The following is a 17,962-nucleotide window of genomic DNA, read 5'->3' on the forward strand; positions in this document are numbered from 1 at the left end:
ATGCACTGATTGGCTTGCATTTATATTCCTGGTCGAATCACTGGCAAGGAAGATGGAAAGGATTGGCTAAGGGTAATTGAGATCTACCCTGGAGATACATGTACAAATCAGCTTCGGTCAGCTGGGTGGGAGAAGCCTGGTTACTTGAACGAATTAGGATCTGCTAGGAAGGAAGAAGGGGGAACAGATGCTGGAGAAGGGGAAAAAAATCATTTTGAACTATTTTGAGTGGTTTTCTGATCCTTGTAGCCAAAGAGTCATTTGGACAATCAGCTTCCTGGTCTGTAGCCAAATGCCTTTGCCCAGCTCCTCTGCAGCTTGATTCTAATTTCCTCCTCCATTCTGTGGACTCTGCTATCGCCAACATTTCTCACCGCTGGCTCATTGCTTTGGCAAGCTGGCATCTCGCTCTGCTCCCAGCCCTGCTGATGGAGCTGAAGATCCCTTTAGCAGAATCAATTCTGGCAGGTTCTAATTTAAAAAGCCTCACACTTCTCTGCATGGGGGCTGCTGAGATCTGTGCCCATAAAGGCAGGGAGAGTAAATTCTTCTGAGGAGAGCCTATTTTTAACAAGTCCTGAACCTAATTGAACTTAATCATTTTTCAGTCGTTGACACTTGAGATGTGTGAGTCACTAGGCTATGTACGGAGCTGAGGCTACGGTGTCCCTTTAAATATCAAAGAGATGGTAGCTGTCAGCTTCCAGAAGAGCTGCTAGGGTCTGGGGCTGTGGTTTCACTCAGGGTTGCCCCCAAGATAGGCAACCCTGGAATCCAATTCTGGCTTCTCCACTTACTGCAACTCACTCTGTTTCTTCAAGCTTGTTTCCTCATCTGTAAAATGAGGATGAGAACACTAACCCTAAAACACTTCATGTGAATCATCAAGGCCTGACATGAGGCTGCTCAAAATCTTTATTCTACTTGGCATGAATATTCATCTGTTTCATTGCAGAAATGTTAATGGGTCTGGTTATGACATGTTGCCCAAACCCCATACATGATACACCATTACACTAACTTCCCTCATGGTTACAATGTGGCTGCCAGTAACATCAGGGGCAACATGTCTCCTTGTGTACCATACTAACTTTCTGAAACCAAAAATATGGTAAGTTCTAAAACACAACCTGTCCCAAGAGTTTAGGGGTAAGAGAATGGAGATCTTAGTATGACTGAGCTACAGTTATTCCAGGGTCTAGGTGGTATGGTGGAAATCACATGGAATCAAGATTACCCTAGGAAACCAGTACCCCCAATCATTTGCCTTGAGTAATGCGGCTGCTTCCTGAATTTAGCCCCGCAAGAAGTAGTCAGTTTGTGTTTCGGGGCCATTTGTATGAAAAATGTTTATCTTTAAACTACCAGACTTCATTTGGCCTGTGAAAAATCCTCATGCCAGGAGTCACAGGTGACCTGGGTCAGACCAGGGTTCCCTGTGTCACGCTCACGAGAGTGGGTGTGGGTGCTCCTGAAGAAAAATGGTGGGCAAATTCCCCCGCACTGGCGAAGTTCTTTTTCTCTTAAATTGTTTCTCCCTTGTTTTGCAGAGCAGGAAGAAATGGGTCCCTTTTAGAGCGTGTCGAGGTTGTACCCGGTGTGGCTGCGGTAAGGATGCGGGACTGTGAGAGCCCGAGTGAGGACACCGTGAATGCAGATGCCAGCGATGAGGGAGAACCTGAGATGGCAAGTGAGTGGCGGTGTGAGCGGCTGTTACCGAGCATCGTGAGGGTATCTACTCCGGAAAGGGGTCGCTGAGAGGTGTGTCGCTCCCCCACCCTCCACCTTCTCGCCATTCACCTGGGTTCTCTTCCAGCGCATTCCAGGGGAGAACGCCCGTCTGTGCGGGTCACAAAGGCGCCCGTTCCAGGGGTCCGAGACTCCCAGACGCGGGGGTGGGGGGGTGTGCAGCGGAGCCACGCAGCAAGCGCTCGTCTTGGTACGGTCGGACCCGCAGCCGCAGCTGGCGGCCCCGGGTAAGTTTCACCGCCCTGGCGGCCGCGCTTGCTGCTCCACAGCTCCCCCTGCTGGTGGCTGCCCCAGCCCATTCCTTTAAGCTACCCTAAACCTGGAAAATATCATAAGCCCCCTCAATTAAACATAAATAAATTACAATGTGTAAAATAACTTCAAGAAAGTCCAACAAACTTCCATTTCACCCTATAAAGATCCCTTTAAAAAATTTTTTTGGGGTTTTGTACCCCGACTTGGCTAGTGCCCCAGCATATACAACCAGGTTAGGCAGCCTTGGTTCAGGTTTTATGGATTCCACTCTCAGACCTGGCATTTTAGAACCCATGTAGTCATGGGTCTGGCTTTTCCTTTAATGGCAGATTGTAAACATGCAGCAGCAGAAAAGGAGCCTGCCTCCCCAACCCCAGCTAATTAAATGTTAGTTGGTAAAGCTGATCTCTTCATTCATTCAAACACTATTTGCTAAGAGCTTATGGTGTGCCCCGGACTACGGATACTGTAGTGGGTGGACTGAGGTCCAGGGAACTGGAGGGCATGTGCCTGAGGGTAGGCTTTGAGTTTCCTTTCTGGAATTGCAAACTCAAATTCCTGCTAGCTCTAGGCAGTTTCAGGGAATGTGAAAATTGGAGAGAGGAGTTTAGGTAGGCGCCAGAGGGCAGTGAAGTCTGCAGCCAGGAGAGTGAGTACATAACCCACATTCACATTTTAAAACAGTGATTACTAAAAAGGATGGAAGGTAGGTTGAACCTGCCCATGGGCCTCAAGTTTGAGAGCGTGGTGAGCCAGGGGCCAGGATGCTGGTGGGGCTCTGAAAGCCCAGCTGTGAGAATGGGGGTGAATCTCTCTGTAGGGAACAGAGTGGGCCCAAGCCCAGTGGGCACAGACAGGGAAAGGCCTATGTTGGTGTCTGGAAGCTGGAGAGAGCCCAGGGGGAGCCCGGCTCTGTGCAGGTGAGTAGGTATCAGCAAAAAGGTGGGAAGTTGATGGTGCCTCCAGCTCCTGGGGGAAAACCACACAACACAACCAAATAAATCAAGGTAAAGCAAGATAAATTGATACTTGACAATCCTGATACACAAACAAGGTACATTGATCACATACCTGTTATGTGCTAGGCACTGTGTTAAAGAGCTTTATAAACACTAGTTTATGCTAGGAAGTGGGTATGAGTATCCCCACTCTACAGATGAGGAGACTGAGGCTCAGAGAGGTAGATCACACTGTCAGTGAATGTCAGGTTTACTTGAGTCCTGCTTTTACAAAGGTATATCACAGATCCACTGAGGTCCAGAAAAGCCCTTGAACATAGAAAAGCTCCTGGGCAATATGAAATTAGAGCTGCATAAAACTCTCGAGTAGAAAGATGTCCCAAAGTGAGTATCCTTTGCCTAAATTGTATCAGTCAAGTAAATCCTGCTACAGTCTCTACCCCCATCTTGAGCTCTTTTACACACTGATCTTATTACATTCTTGCTTTTAAGGAACATCCAGACTTTTCCAGGCTTCTTTGCTAGTCATTTCCCACTGGATACTGCCACCTATCCTAGATCACACACCATTCTCTCATCCACTTGCCTCTCAAACTTTGCCCAGGAAGTTCTCTCTACTCAGAATTCCTTCCCCACTTTTCTTCTCTGCTTGTTGAACTCCTATTCATCCTTCAAAACCCAAATTAAAATTTACCTCCTTTGTGGAGCCTTTTCTACAATTTTACCCTGGACAGAATTCATACCATCTTGAAGGCTGACTTACCACTGAATTCCCTAAAATGTTTAGCACACAGTAGGGGTTTAATCTGTGTGCTAAATGGATGTAAGCATTTTGGGCATGAGATTTGGTTTGGTTACTAGTGGTAGAAAACTCCTCTCAGATTAAGAGAATATGTTGATTCATGTAACTGGACATGACCCAGAGGTATCTTCAGGCTTGGTTAAGTCCAGGGGTTTGGATGATGTCCCCAAGTTTCAATCTCTCACCATTTAATCTTCTGCACGTTAGCTTTATTCTCCCTGCAGCCAGGAGAGTGACTCCCCTCAGAGACAAGAAGGTTGCCAGCCACTCCCTACCTCATTCAGTAGGCTCTTGGGCAGCAGGAACCAAAGACCCTCTCTTCTAAGTGTTCAAGCTTAAACCCCACTCTGCTGGGACGAGTTAGGGTCATGTTCCCATCCCCAAAATGATCACACTGGCCAGGGAGGGTGGGGGGAGGATTATACAGATCAGCTAGGATCTGGCACTGTGATTGGCCCTTCCAGAGCCACATGCTCCAATCCGAAAGGGAGGGGTGAGGTCAGTCCCAAGGAGAAAAAATGACGGGAATTGAAGGCACAGGCCGTTACCCAAAACAAATCCGGGTGTTGTTACCAGGAGCTAGAGGAATGCTGCACACTCCTCAAGCCCTCATGAACAGTTATTACACTGGACCTTTACCAGATGAAACAATCCATACAATACCATATCATTCCAGCCCGTTTACTGAGCACTTACTATGTGCCAGGCTCAGTGAGGTGCCTTAAGGCTTCCCAACCTGTGAGGTGCCTTCTAGAACTTCTCTTATTTTCCAGAGGAGGAAATGAGGCCCAGAGAATGGAAATGACTTGCCCAAGATTAATATGTGGAGGAGGAGGAATTTTTGCTGAGATCTGATGATAGATACAACCAATACTTTAAACCACTGGACTGCAGGACCCCTCAGTGCATGGCAAAGCTTGAAGTTTCTGCTTTAGAAATCTAGCCCTTGAGGTCTGGGAGTCGGGGTGCAGTGGATCTCACAGCTCTCTGAGCCCTCTGGGGCTTGTAGGGTTAACATTGTCATCCCCTCCTCTGAATACATGGGCCAGATGAAGTTCAAGTTATTACTTGATAAAAGTGCCTCTTGGTACCATTGGCTCCTGCTTTAAAAGGCAGCTGTACGTGTGTGTTCTGTCCTTAGCTGAAGCTGAAGTTGGATTAATTGCAGTTTAACCCCATTAGAGGACATATCGCCCTGATGCCATTTGCCCCCTCTTCTTTGGGAACACAGGGAGCAGAAGGGTAACCAACATGCCAGAACCATCTGCCCGGCTCCTAATAATAAATTGTGAGAGGAACAGGTTTCAGGCAAACATTGCTTATTAAAAAAAGAGAGACAGAGAGAGAGAAGGCTCTTCTCACACCCGGGCAGCCATCTGCCGTGTCCTCCACATGTGCCAAAGTGGTGGGAGGAGGAAGGGAGTGCAGGGGGTGGGGAAGGGAGAAGGTGCCACTGGGTCCCACACTGCCAGCCGGGTGGCTCACACATTGTCTCTCTTTTGCTGCTGTGCACAGGACATTGCAGAGAGAGGAGCACTCACTGTCTTTGACCTCCCTGGTGTCTGAGCACAGCGAAAGCACAATTCCTTCAAGATGCCGGTGGTAGGTATTAGCTCCTGTGTATGGAGTGCTTCCTGTGGGTCAGGCACTGTGCTGGCCGCTATACACATATTAGCCCATCTAATCCTGACAACACATCTATAAATCTATATGCACCCATTTTATAGATGAGAGACTGGAGGCTCAGAGATGTTAAGTGATTCACCCAAGGTCACACAGCAAGGCCACCTCTTCAGTATGCAATAATGAGGCCCAGCCTCCTCTCTACCTGGCAACCCAGAGCAGGTTTTCCATGTAACAGATAGGCAGTTGACATCATCCAAGGGTGGTCTTCCACCTTTAGTCCTGCCCCCAGATACCCTCCTGCTCTCTGCCCTTGGGCTGAAATGTAGGCTTCTCTGGTCACCTAACCCGTTGCTCAGTGCCTTTCTCCATCTCACCCAGTCAAAGAAGCACAGGAGAAAAAGCTCCGAAACCATCCAGGAACCTTCGGAGAAGGTCAAAGAGCAGCTGGCTGAGGCCGAGCTTCGGAAGCTGAGGCAGCAGTTCAGGAAGATGGTGGAAAGTCGCAAGTCCTTTAACTTCCGCTCCCAGCAGAAGATCTCCAACCAGCAGTAAGTGATGGTCAGAGTTTTGTACTGAGTGAACTTGGAGAAGACTTTGGATTTGGTTTCATGCGGTTTGCCTTCTCATGTGGCTTCTGGGCAGGGACCCGATTCTGAACCCAATCTAGGTACCTCGGTGGGATAGCTTCAGCAGCAGGACGTATTGATTCTCAGAAGCCAGCTGTCACCAGGACTCCAAGGGGGAGCAGGACGCCCATGTCTCAGGGAAGGACCCAAATGAAAATTTCTGGTTCCTGGTTCTTTCTACACATGGGTTTTGTTCTTCCGTGTCTGCATCTCAGCGGGGGCTGGTGGGAGATGGCTGCCCCAACTCCTGAGCTACCACGGACCAAGCTGAGAGGCCAAGGTGCATCAATTCCAATCCCAAACGCTCAGGAAAGGGGGAATCTGATTGGCTTAGCTTGGGTCAGGTGTCTACTCCTGGTCCAATCATCTGTGGCCAGCGGGCGGGGACTGGGCCTTCGGCTACAAAATGGCTCTTGAGCGTTGCTCCCACGGTTCTAGCATTTGTGGTGGGAGAGCTCCCAGAGGAGGGGAAATCACCAGGCTGCGGCTATCCCGAAAGATGTTTCCTGCTGTGCGTCCTTATGGGATCTGTAAGATAAGATATTTGAAATTGGGTTGTCCTAAACATTATGATGTGGATAGCTTTTTTAGACAATAGAAAAGTGTTCCCTGGGGTTGAAAAAACAAATATCCTAGAGTCCCTCCGAAGAAATACAAGTCCTTAGCTACATCCATAACGTTTATACAGGCAGAAACTGCCCATTATTAGAAAGAAGATCTTACTGTTTGATGATGTGGGACATTCAGCGGATAGGGGAAGCGGGGTGGTTCAGATTTTCTATGGATTTAACTCACACAGAGCTAGTCCATATGGGATCTTCATGTGAATTAGGAAAAGGCACCCTCTCTCAAGACACTTTACTGCCATCTGTCGGAAACACTGTCATTACGTAGGGATTTCGTTAGACCAAGATGAAACGCCTCCCAGTAAAATATAATAAGTCAAGAAATCAGTGATTGTTTTTCAAGCAGGGAGAGCTCCCTTGGGCTGTGCAGTCCACAACCTGCACATCTGTGCCTGGCAGCCCAGATTCACAGCCTGCCCCTGGTGGGCATCAGAAAAAGCCTCCTTCCTAGTGGGTCTCTGACAGTTTTTCTTGAATCTTACCCTTCATACTACTTTTACTGCAGCCTGTCTGATCTGGTTTCACTGTGATGGACCTGAAGGGGACCGGGTGGAAAAGTGGAGATCTTAGGTTCTTGAAGTGAAACACCTATAAACAGGGGCCAGGACTGAGAGGAGCTGAGCGAGGTGCCTAGGGTGCAGTATTTAAGGAGGCACTTTTTCCTCAGTGCTCGTCCTGCACCTGTACCCTCTGAGAGGGAAGGCCTCCTTAAATTTGGAGGCACCTCACTCCCAGTCCCAGCCCTGCCGAGGAGACAAACCTTCCTTTTGCTTTTACTGAGCCCTCTGAACTCCCAACTCTGGTGGACTCTTGTGCTCTTTTTTTCTCTCCACCTTAACAAAGACCCCCTCCCAAGAGGGGCTTAAGAGGGGGAGAAAGGTCCCAGCTGCCAGGTTTAGATGACAAGTGGCTCTAGAAGTAGGGGTACACTCCCATATGTGGCTATTTACATTTGTAGTTGATGAAAGAACATTACAACTTTAGTTCTTCAGTTGCACTAGCTGCCTTTCAAGTGCTCAGCAGCCTTGGTGCCTGGTGGGTGCTATCGGACAGCGCAGATAGAGAACATTCCTGTCATTACAGAAATTCTACTGGACATGGGCGCCTAGGTGGCTCAGCCGGTTAAGCATCTGCCTTCGGCTCAGATCATGATCCCAGGGTCCTGGGGTGGAGCCCCGCAATGGGCTCCCTTTTCAGCAGGGAGTCTGCTTCTCCTTCTCCTTCTGTGCTCTCTTTCAAATAAATAAAATCTTTTAAAAATGTGCATCTGCATGACTTGAGGATCTTGTTACAAAGCAGATTCTGATTCAATAGGCCCTGGGTTGGGGCCTGAGCTTCTGCATTTCTCCAAGCTTCCAAAGGTTATCGAAGCAGCTGGTCTGCAGTCTGCACTGTCTGCATAGTTGGGTGCCCAGACTTTGCCAGAAACATGGGCCGCTGCGCCATTTCCTGTTGTTCAGCCTTTTTTCTTTTCAAAATCCCTGTTTGTCCACACTCCTACCCCTCTCCTCTCCAGAGTAGGGAGAGGGAGAGAGAGGAGGAGACTCATGTCAGCCAATTTAATAAATCATTAGCACCCTGCGTAGAGAAACTGGGGAAGGTTGGAGGTTACTGCGTGTCTCTGTGTTAATGCGAAATTGAAAATGCCTGCCTGATGGGCTTGCCTCTCATTACCAGAAATAATTGGCTGTAAAGTCTGGAAAGAAAGTCAGCGAAATCAGACAGATGCCCCTGAGCTGCTGGCAAAAGAGAGAACCTGCCCCCCTCCCCCCACGCGCTGTCTAGGTAATGGGTTTTGACAGGCACAGCTGCAAATTGTTCCCTAGAAGATCAAGGCCCCCTAGCGAGGGAGTGGAGCCCTGGAGTTGCAGGCGGTCAGAGTTCTAGACCTGGACCCGCGGGGGCTTGCCAGGGTGGGAGGTACCTCTCTGCGTCTCCTCGCAGTGCTAAGGAGCCTGGAGCGGCAGAGCAAGGTCAACTCGGGTTCAGGGTTAATCACGTGCTGCTTTCCCAACAGCAAGGAAATCAAGGCCCTTCAGGGAGAGCAGGAAGAGATAGCTCTGCTTTTGGGTCTCATCAAGTCCTCGAAGAACTTGAATCTGAATGAGAAAAACCACATGGAGCTGCGTTTCCTGCTGCAGACCAAGGATGACTACGATGCCCTGATTAAGTCAATGAAAGTGCTGTTGACAGAACTGGATGAGAAGGTGTGGTCTTTCCCTTAGAGGGTTAACTGGAGTGTAGAGCAAGGGGAGGAGGGGGTGGAATGGGGGGGAATACCCATGATGCCTTAGGCCAGATCGGACACCCCATATTCTAAAGGAGACTGTGCTTACAACGCCACCTTGTGACCCCTACTCTCCCAGTCCATTCCTCCACTGTGTTTCTCAGCACCTTCCCACTCCACTTAGAGTAAATTCCCAAACCCTTACCATGCCAGTCAGGAGAGATTAGGTTATGCTGCAGTAACACCCTTGGTCTCAACTCAGTGGTTTAAAACAATGAAGGTTCCTTCCCCGTTCATACTGTGTCTCTCATGGATTGGCTATGGGCTCTTACAGCTTCTCATCCTGAGACCAGGCTGATGGGATATCCACCATCTTGAATATTGCCAGGTGTTGTGACAGAGATAAAGAGAGTTCTGAAAAGTCTCACACTGGCAATTGAATGGTGCAGCCTGGAAGTGCTTCACTTTTGCTCATGACCTACAGGCTCAAAATTGTCGACCAAGTCCATATATACCCCTACTGCCCATCCCCCAAATAGTCAACTCTACCCATCCACAAAAGGTTCTAGGAAGTACCTGTATCCAGAAGGCAAAGAGCTAGAGACATTTGCTGGACAGTGTTAATGGTCCTATCCCTTACTGTGGCTTGAAAGGCCCTGCATGATGCAGCGCCTGCCTGCCCTTCTGTTCTCATCCCATGTCATTCCTTCCTCAGCTCATCTCACTCAGCTGCAGAAGACTTCTGGTTTTTTTTTTTTCCAAATATGTGAAAACTGTTCCTACCTCAGGGCCTTTGCACATGTTACCCTGATCCCTGCTTCTTGTCCTTTATGTCTCAGCCTAAATGTGACTTTCTCAGGGAGGCCTTTTCTATACCCTTTCTCCTATTTTAAGTGTATCCCCCTTGCATTAAATAGGTTCCTGGCCAAAAACAAATAGTACGCTCAGTAAGGTACTTTGAGAAGAGTCTTATGAGGCTCTATTTACAAGGGTGTGAGCACAGAGTAGGGACATTGAAGCACTGTAAGGTTAGCCACAGTGGGCAGGGCAGACACTCTGGAACCTGAAGACAGAGAACAAGCCAGGGGGAATAAATACCCCAACCTCTCTCTTCTCACCCAGTGACCTCCAGTGCAAGGGAGTCATCGTAGGTTCCTCTGGGTCAGTCCCTTGGGGCCAGAGCAGGGTGGGTGGAACAGAGTGGAGAGTGAACCTCAGGGGGCAAACAGAAGATCTCAGCACACTCCCTTAACTTCTTTCATGACACCCCATGGCACCTCCCTCATAGCCCTTCTCCTAGTGGTAAGTATACTTTAACATAGGTGTCATCTGTCTATAACCTGTCACCCCTAGGAGGGCAGGGACCATGTCTGTTTTGTCCCCCTCTCTACCCATCCTGTGCCTATCTCAGTGCCTGGCACATAGCAGGTATTTACTGGCTGAAAGAATCTGGAAATCTCATTCCATCTTTCCTCTGCTTCAAACCCTTCAGTAATTTCCTGTTGTTCTTGAGATAAGGGCCAAATGCCCCAGTGTGGTTTGTTGGCTCTGCTGCCTTATGTCCCTCCTGCCCCTCCCACCTTCCCTCCTACGTCCCCCTTCTATGTGTTCTGTCAACACTGGCCACTTTCATAAACCCATAGTGCTGTCTCTCACTTGCAGGCCTTTACACCTGCTGTTCCCTCTGCCTGGATTGTCCTTCCCTGTCTTCTCTGCTTGGGGAGCTCCTATTCATCCTTCATGTCTTAGCCCAAATGCTATTTCTGCTGGGTGGTTGTCCCTTCATTTCCTCTCCAGATGCCCCTGCTGTCCGTGTCCAAAATACCTTCTATCTCCCTTTGCCTAGGATTAACTCTGCTCCGTAGCTCGTTTCCAGCCCTAGATTATAAGTTTGTGTTGAGGGCGGGGACCATCATACTGTCTTGATTGCCATCATACCCTTAGTTGTCTGGCACAGAGCAAGTGTTTCATAATCATTGATGAATGAATATATGAATGAGTGAGAAAGGCAGTAACAGTGAAGAAAGCTGAAAATTGAAGAAAAGATGTGGGTGTGGGTCCTCAGAAACAGTAGGAAAAGGCAAGCCACTTTCTAAAAAAAGATTTTATTTATTTATTTATTTGTCAGAGAGAGACCACGCAAGCAGGGGGAGCGGCAGGCAGAGGGAGAAGCAGGCTCCCCGCTGAACAAGGAGCCTGGTGCAGGGCTTGATCCCAGGACCCTGGGATCATGACCTGAGCCAACCAAGGCAGACGCTTCACTGACTGAGCCACCCAGGCATCCCAACTACTTTGGGATCCTCAAAAGGATATGGCACTCAGTGCCCTGTACAAAAACCCTCTTTGCCCAGTTCTATCCCACGGTGGGCGGGTCCCAGAATCCCCTGCTGCGGTGCCCACCACACGATGTCCAGAGCTGCTTCCTTGCAAGAGGTCGCTGGAGGCAGGGACCTCACCAGGCCCTGCCTGGCCTCAAACAGCAAATAAGCCTGTGCCTGTGCCTTTATGCTGAAGAGAGCACCTCCCGTAGGCAATACATTCCTCTGTCGGTACGGCCTTGGCTGTGTCTCCAGACACAGAGGCCTAATTACTCACAGAGCAACGTCTGACATAAAGGTGCCAAAGGGACTAGGAGGCTGAGTTTAATCACGGGAGCCAGGGGGAGGCGCTGACACACACCTTCCTTTGACCAGGAGCTGGAGCCCGGGGTCTCTGGGTCAACTCCAGCAGGGGCGGTCATGCCTTCAGCACAGGCAGCTGTAGTCTGGAGAGGCTGCCCTCCCGGGGATTGAAACGAGGTGGTGTTGGGGGTGCTGCCTGTGCAGAGCACAGGAGAGGAGAACCAAGCAGAACAGGGACCTGACTTGAGTTGAACCAAAGCCTGGCTGCTAATATCACTCCTGAACAGCCTCCACGTGCTTTATGAGATTGTGTGAGACCCAGCGGTTCCCTTGACGCCTGATCATCCGAGCTGCCATCTTTTCTTGATGTACAAGTGAGAATAGGTTGGGCTGTAAACTAAAGCAGTTCTTGACTAGAAGTGGCTGGAAGGATAGAAGTTTGTTTTTCTCACATAATAAGATGTCTATCTGGAAAAAGGTTGTCCCAGGGATATTTTTAGTAGCTCTACAATGGTGGGTTGGTCTTTTTCTTTCTGATCCTCTTGGTTGGCCCTCCCCTCATGGTCTCAAGATGGCTGCCAAGGCTTCGCTGGTGTAGCTTCTCACTTCATCACATTCAGTGATGTGAAGAAAGGATGGAGGGCTGGTTCTTTCTTACATGATATCCTCTTTTATGGGGGAGAGTTTCACAAAATCTCTCTAGCTGATTTTCCCTCATTGTCCAGGGCAGGGGTATATACTTACTTCTAGGTCAGTCACTGGCAAAGGGAAATGAAATTCTTATCATTTGTTTGGGGTAGACCAGGGGCAGCAAAATATAGTGTAAGGGCCAAATCTGGTCTGTTGATGGCCCGTCAGCAAAGAATGATTCTTACAGGGAAGACAGACTATCTCTTATGATGACACTTTTTTAGGAAATGAGGAAGCTTTTTTCCAGAAGCTTCCCTAGAAATCACACCTTCTGAATTCAGAGGCCATAAGTAGTTTAGTCCAGCCCATCCCTGAATGAATAAATCATAGGCAGAGGGGATAGAGTTACCATGGTTGGCTTGGATCAGTCTTCTGGGGTGGGACAGGTGTTGGGGGTCAACCACCCACCATGTCCCCCACGGTTCTGGTTTGTTGTCACCTCTTTCAGCTGCCTGGCTCTGGACCACTCTTCTGTCTTCTTCTTCTTCTTCTTCTTCTTTTTTTTTTTTTAAGATTTTATTTATTTATTTGACAAAGAGACAGACAGTGAGAGAGGGAACACAGGCAGGGGGAGCGGGAGAGGAAGAAGCAGGCTCCCAGTGGATGAGCCTGATGTGGGGCGTGATCCCAGGACTCTGGGATCACGCCCTGAGCCAAAGGCAGACGCTTAACGACTGAGCCACCCAGGAGCCCCCACTCTTCTGTCTTCTGCTTGGCATCTCTTGCTGCCTAAAACCATCTTTCATCAGTCTACTGTGGTTCCTTCAAGACCTTAAAATGTGGGTGTATACCAGCTTGGTGATCTTCAGGACAGATTAAGCCTGACAACATGAAGGCTTTGGCTCATTCAGTGTTCAGAATTTGTTTTAATTATTAACATGTTAAAAATGGAGAGATTTCATATAGAAATGTGGATATCTGGCTTCTCTTAAAAAAAAAAAAAGACTGAAAGATCTGGCAACATTGGGCCTGAATTTCCATGGGGCAACTGCATCTAAAGGGTGTTGTGGTGACACTATAGCTGTTTACCCACTCTTGACTTCTTCCTCTCTAAGAGACTCCTAAAGAACTGTTTCCTATCCTCCCTTGCAGCTGAGGGTGGACAATAAAATTTAGGGGGAAGTCTCTTGGGGGTGTCTGGGAAAGTTTTGCTTTCTAGATATATGTTCCACCACCCCTTTACCCATATTGCTGCTTCTTCCTTCCTTCCTGGAACATGACTGTGAAGGCTGGAGCTGTGGCAGCCGTTTTTTGGCCATCAGGGAAAAGCCTGGAGGATTACAGAGATCTTGTGTTTATTTCCCCGAGTTACTGAACTTTAAGCCAGCAATGTTTATGGACAGAAAAACAAGTCATAATTTGTTTAAGCCATGGGGCTCCTGGGTGGCTCAGTCGGCTAAGCATCTGACTCTCGATTTCGGTTCAGGTCATGATCTCCGGATTGTGAGATTGAGCCCCTCAGGGGGCTCTGTGCTCAGTGGGGAGTCTGCTTGAGAATTCTCCCTCTCCCCCGCTCACATGCACTCTCTCTAAAATAAATAAATCTTTTTTAAAGAGCCACTGTTTAGTTGCACTTTCTATAATTTGTAGTTGCATCATACAAGCTGCTGCCCCTTAAGGCAGGGTGTGTGTGCTCTAGTTTCCTACACTCTCCACCATGCTGGACAGGGGTGCCTTGCTCCCAGCTGGAGGCCAACCTCCACGTAACTGACAAACTTTATATTTCATTACACCCAGCACTTAACCTGCCTCATGTAGAACGTCTCCATTCCAGAACAGGAGCTGGGCTTCAGACTGTGAATTCAAGCTACTCCCTCCAGACAAACAGGGATATATACAGTGAGAGTGCCCTGACCCTTCACCCACCAGGGTTCCAAAAAAAAAAAAAAAAAAAAAAAAAAAAGCCTCAGAGCTAATCTCAGCCCAAACCCTAAGAAGATAAAGTACCTGTGACACATTAGGACCTGGCACTCACCAGTCTTTACAGGCACTTGTCTTCAGGTAATAGTTCTAGAAACTTCTCTAGAACCTGCTAGGATTTACCATTAGCCAGCTGTTTCTAGATGGGGCTAACCATGGGGCAGGTAATACGGATATCTACCTGGGTGTGGGCTGAAGTCTTATGGCGGGTTGGTTATGCACACTGTTGGTGGTGTGAGGAAACGACATGACTCACTGGTACTTGTATGAAAAACTAAAGAGTGAGCTCTGTGGGAAGGTGATGGCAGGGGTGTTTGGGTCTGGAGAACTTGTCTGGAGCTACAAGGGTAGGAAGAAACACCCAAATTCTTTCCTGCCAACCATGGTAAGAGTGTATTTCACTTATTTGAAGCCAGAATCAATCCCAAGTGCACAGTGTATTAGGAATGCCTTTGGCCACAGGTGATGTGATACCCATACTAAAGAAGCTTGGACCCAAAGGTGAGCGAAATTCATGTGCACAGGTAAAAGCAAAACCTTTAAATTGCCTCATTATGTCCCAAACTGGCTAAGATGAAGTTGAGTTGAGCATGCATTCAAAAAGGAAATTAAAATTCTACTTGTAGGAAAAGGAAGAAAGTTGCAGTTTTTATTTTAGCACGCTTACATTAGTGAGCTGTAGCATTTGTACCCATACAGATGTTAATTTAACACAGCTGGGGGGTTTCTTTCTCTCTTTCTCCTTTTTTTTCCCCCCAGATTGTTCAGATGGAAAAAAAAATTATAAACCAAAAACAGCTCTGCGCAAAGATACAGGAAGCCAATGACCCCCGGAAATTGCAGAAGCAGATCCACGTTCTGGAAACCCGTTTGAATCTCGTACGTAAGGGGTGTCTCTGCAGCTTTGCAAACAGCTCTGCCTTCCCTTGCTCAGAGTAGAGAATGATGTCTGTGGAGCCATTAGCAGAACCTACCCATCTTGTTGGTTGACTCAGGAGAAGGTGAACTAATGGTGTTCACACAAGCCAAGCAGCCTTTTAGACTTACCACCCCCGCCCCGCTCCACCCACTCTGTTCCACCCACTCAGCCCATTGTTACCCAAGGTGCCTTTCTCCTTCTTGTTCTCTGCACTTATGCACCATGCTGTTGCCCCCACCCCTTCTATCCCAATCCCCCACCCCTCCGGGGATGACTATTTTTAGTGCCTTGACTTAAAAACTCTCTCATTTTTAAGAGGCAGTTCAAATACTATCCTTCAGCAAGCAGAATTAGTGAGACCTTCTTCCCCCATTGCAATATGCTCATGCCTCTATTAGACCTAGTGCTTTCTGGTTGTTGTCGATATTGTCTCTAGGAAATATTGGGCATAGACATGTATAACTTGATAAAGAGAAAAGTGATGTTTCCTGATCACTTTCGATTTATACTGACTTTTGCATTAAGCAGGATTCTCTACATTGCAAACGGGCTTACACAAAAAGAGAGAATGGATTGGCCATAGAACTGAAAAATTCAGGGGCAAAAGTGGGGCCTTCAGGCATAGCTGGATCCAGGTACTCCAAACATGTCTTGGGGACACTTCCTCTGTCCATCTCTCCTTTGGGTGGAGATGACTTCGTTCTTGGGCAGCCCCCAATGTGAACAAACATCAGCAGAAAAGGACCGTCTCTTTCCTAAGAGTTCAATCGCAAGTCCCAGGGAGGGTTCCCATTGGGTCTTGGGTCAAGTACCCATCCCTCAACCAATCACTGTGGTCAGAAGAATGGAATACATGGACTTGAGTCACATGACTATCCTTGGGTCACTCCCCCATCCCCCAAGTCAAGAGAGGACAGCCCTATCCAACAATGTGGACTGAGAGCTGAGAAGAAGTGGTAAAAAGCAAAAAGAAAGGAGGAAAGAATGCTGAGCACGTACAACACGTTCCAGTCTGACTTGTGAAATTACAGTTCCCACAACATAAGCCAGGAGGGAGAGCAAGCAAATTGATTTGGAGGGAAGCCTGTCAGTGCCTCACTATACAAAGCTCTTAGCTTCCCCCAAACTCTGATCACAAGGCTTTAACCAGGCATGTTTGAAGTTAATTGGATCTGATCTCTGTCTTCCGAGTAACCTGGAAGTGGACCAAGGGCAGGGCAGTGTCTTTTTAATATCCATGCATAGTGATTTGCTCCCATGCCTCAGAAGGCCTAGGATGTGTGTTAAAATGCAGATTCCTGGTTTTGAATCAGAATCTGTAATTCTCCAGGTTCACTGGTTTTGAATTAGAACCTGTAAGTCTTAGACCCAGGCATCTGCACTATTAACAACTCCAGTGAAACTGAAGGTTCCCTTGATTAAGAATCAGTAATGCCCAGCACAGTGTGAGGCTTGGAGTAGGTACTTAGCAAAAACATCTGTTGAATGAATGAATGAATGAATGAATGAATGAATGAATGAATGATTTAATGATGACTTGTCTATAGGGGTCTGCTTTTTTGTAATAGATCTATTTGAAGTTTCTATTTCTTCCTGAGTCAATTAAGCAGTTTATTTCTTTCTATGAATTTGTCCATTTCATCTAAGTTATTCTAATTTGTTGTTTTACAGTTATTCTTAGTACATTGCCTTATAATTCGTTTTATTTCTGTAAGGTCTATAGTAATGTCCCCTTTCATTTCTGAGAGGAGTGCTCCCTTGCTTCTCAAACAGGTCCCCTTTTCCCTTCTTCCCTGACCAGGTCTGGCTGTGCCTTTTAGTAGATTAGGTAGCCATCGCTAAAGGTTATTTTTCAGGGTCCCAGGATACCCCATGACCCTAAAGCCTCGTCAACTTACTCAGTGGGGCCTGAGAGTCCTCCCATTTTTATCGCACAATCAGGATGGGTAGCACATCAACAGTCCTGGAGTTCAGTTCACACTAAAGTGCAAAGGACTGATAACCAATATCTTCTTAACAGTACATGGAAGATACAGAAAGAATAAGAATGATTCTGTTCCTGGATTCCCTTCCCTTGTGTGGTGACCACAGATACATCCTACGGAGGAACCTAGGGCCAGGACTAGGGTGAGGCAAGTAAAAAGCCCAGGATGCTAAATTTAAGGAGGCACTCACTCTTAGGCTCATGGAAATGCAGGGCTGACCCTGGGAGAGTGAGTACCTTCTTAAAGTTTGCATCCTGGTGGCCTACCTTGCCTTCCCCCTTCTCAGTCTTGCAGAAATCTAAAGTTTCTCAGAACATGCTTTGAAAACCTCTGATCAAATCTACTTTATATCCATTAGGAATATTTTCTGTCATTGTTTCTTTTCAGTGTCTATGGGAGAACTTTTTATTAAGATAAGTTTATGAAGATGTGCAGAAAAGTGGAGGGAATAAAATAATGAACACCCACGTACCTATCACTTAGATTTAATAATTGGTAACATTTTACTATATTTGTTTCACCCTTCTTTCCCCTGAAGTATTTTAAGGTAAATTACAGAGATCATGATATTTCACCCCTAAATACTTCTATTTGCATCTCTAAAGATCAAACGTTTTCTTTCATAGCCACGAAACCATATCACACCTTAAAAATTAATACTATTTCCTGAATATTGCCCACATTAAAATTTCTCTGGCTGGCCCCAAAATGTCTTTTAAAGTTGGAGCCAATCAAGTTTCACCTACTCGTTAGGTCTTTTAAATTTCTTTAGTCGACAGCAGTGGTTCTCAAGCAGAGATGATTTTGCCCCCAAAGAGACATTGTCTCCAAAAAGAGACACTTTTTGTTGTCACAGCTGGGTTGGGGGCTGTGCTGTTGGCATTCAGTGGGTAGAGAGCAGGGATTGCTTCTTTAACACCCCAAAGCACAGGATAACTCTGCACCACAAAGAATCAC

General features: G+C 47.4%; 1 protein-coding gene across 5 annotated transcripts in view; it reads left to right on the forward strand.

Moving 5' to 3' along the window:
• Positions 1 to 1,927: 1,927 nt before the first annotated feature.
• The window catches only part of CCDC63 (coiled-coil domain containing 63), a 61,169-nt gene continuing 45,134 nt past the window's right edge, over positions 1,928 to 17,962 (forward strand). For all 5 annotated transcript variants that reach the window (XM_019800410.2, XM_019800423.2, XM_019800417.2 and 2 more), the window contains exons 1-5: positions 1,928 to 1,976; positions 5,281 to 5,367; positions 5,770 to 5,939; positions 8,661 to 8,850; positions 14,861 to 14,980. In XM_019800410.2, coding sequence (XP_019655969.1) covers positions 5,359 to 5,367; positions 5,770 to 5,939; positions 8,661 to 8,850; positions 14,861 to 14,980 — 489 coding nt within the window. In that variant the 5' untranslated portion in view covers positions 1,928 to 1,976; positions 5,281 to 5,358. The remainder of the gene's footprint in view (positions 1,977 to 5,280; positions 5,368 to 5,769; positions 5,940 to 8,660; positions 8,851 to 14,860; positions 14,981 to 17,962) is intronic.

Source organism: Ailuropoda melanoleuca, chromosome 12 (genome assembly GCF_002007445.2).
Source record: "Ailuropoda melanoleuca isolate Jingjing chromosome 12, ASM200744v2, whole genome shotgun sequence".
Classification (NCBI taxonomy): Eukaryota; Metazoa; Chordata; class Mammalia; order Carnivora; family Ursidae; genus Ailuropoda; species Ailuropoda melanoleuca.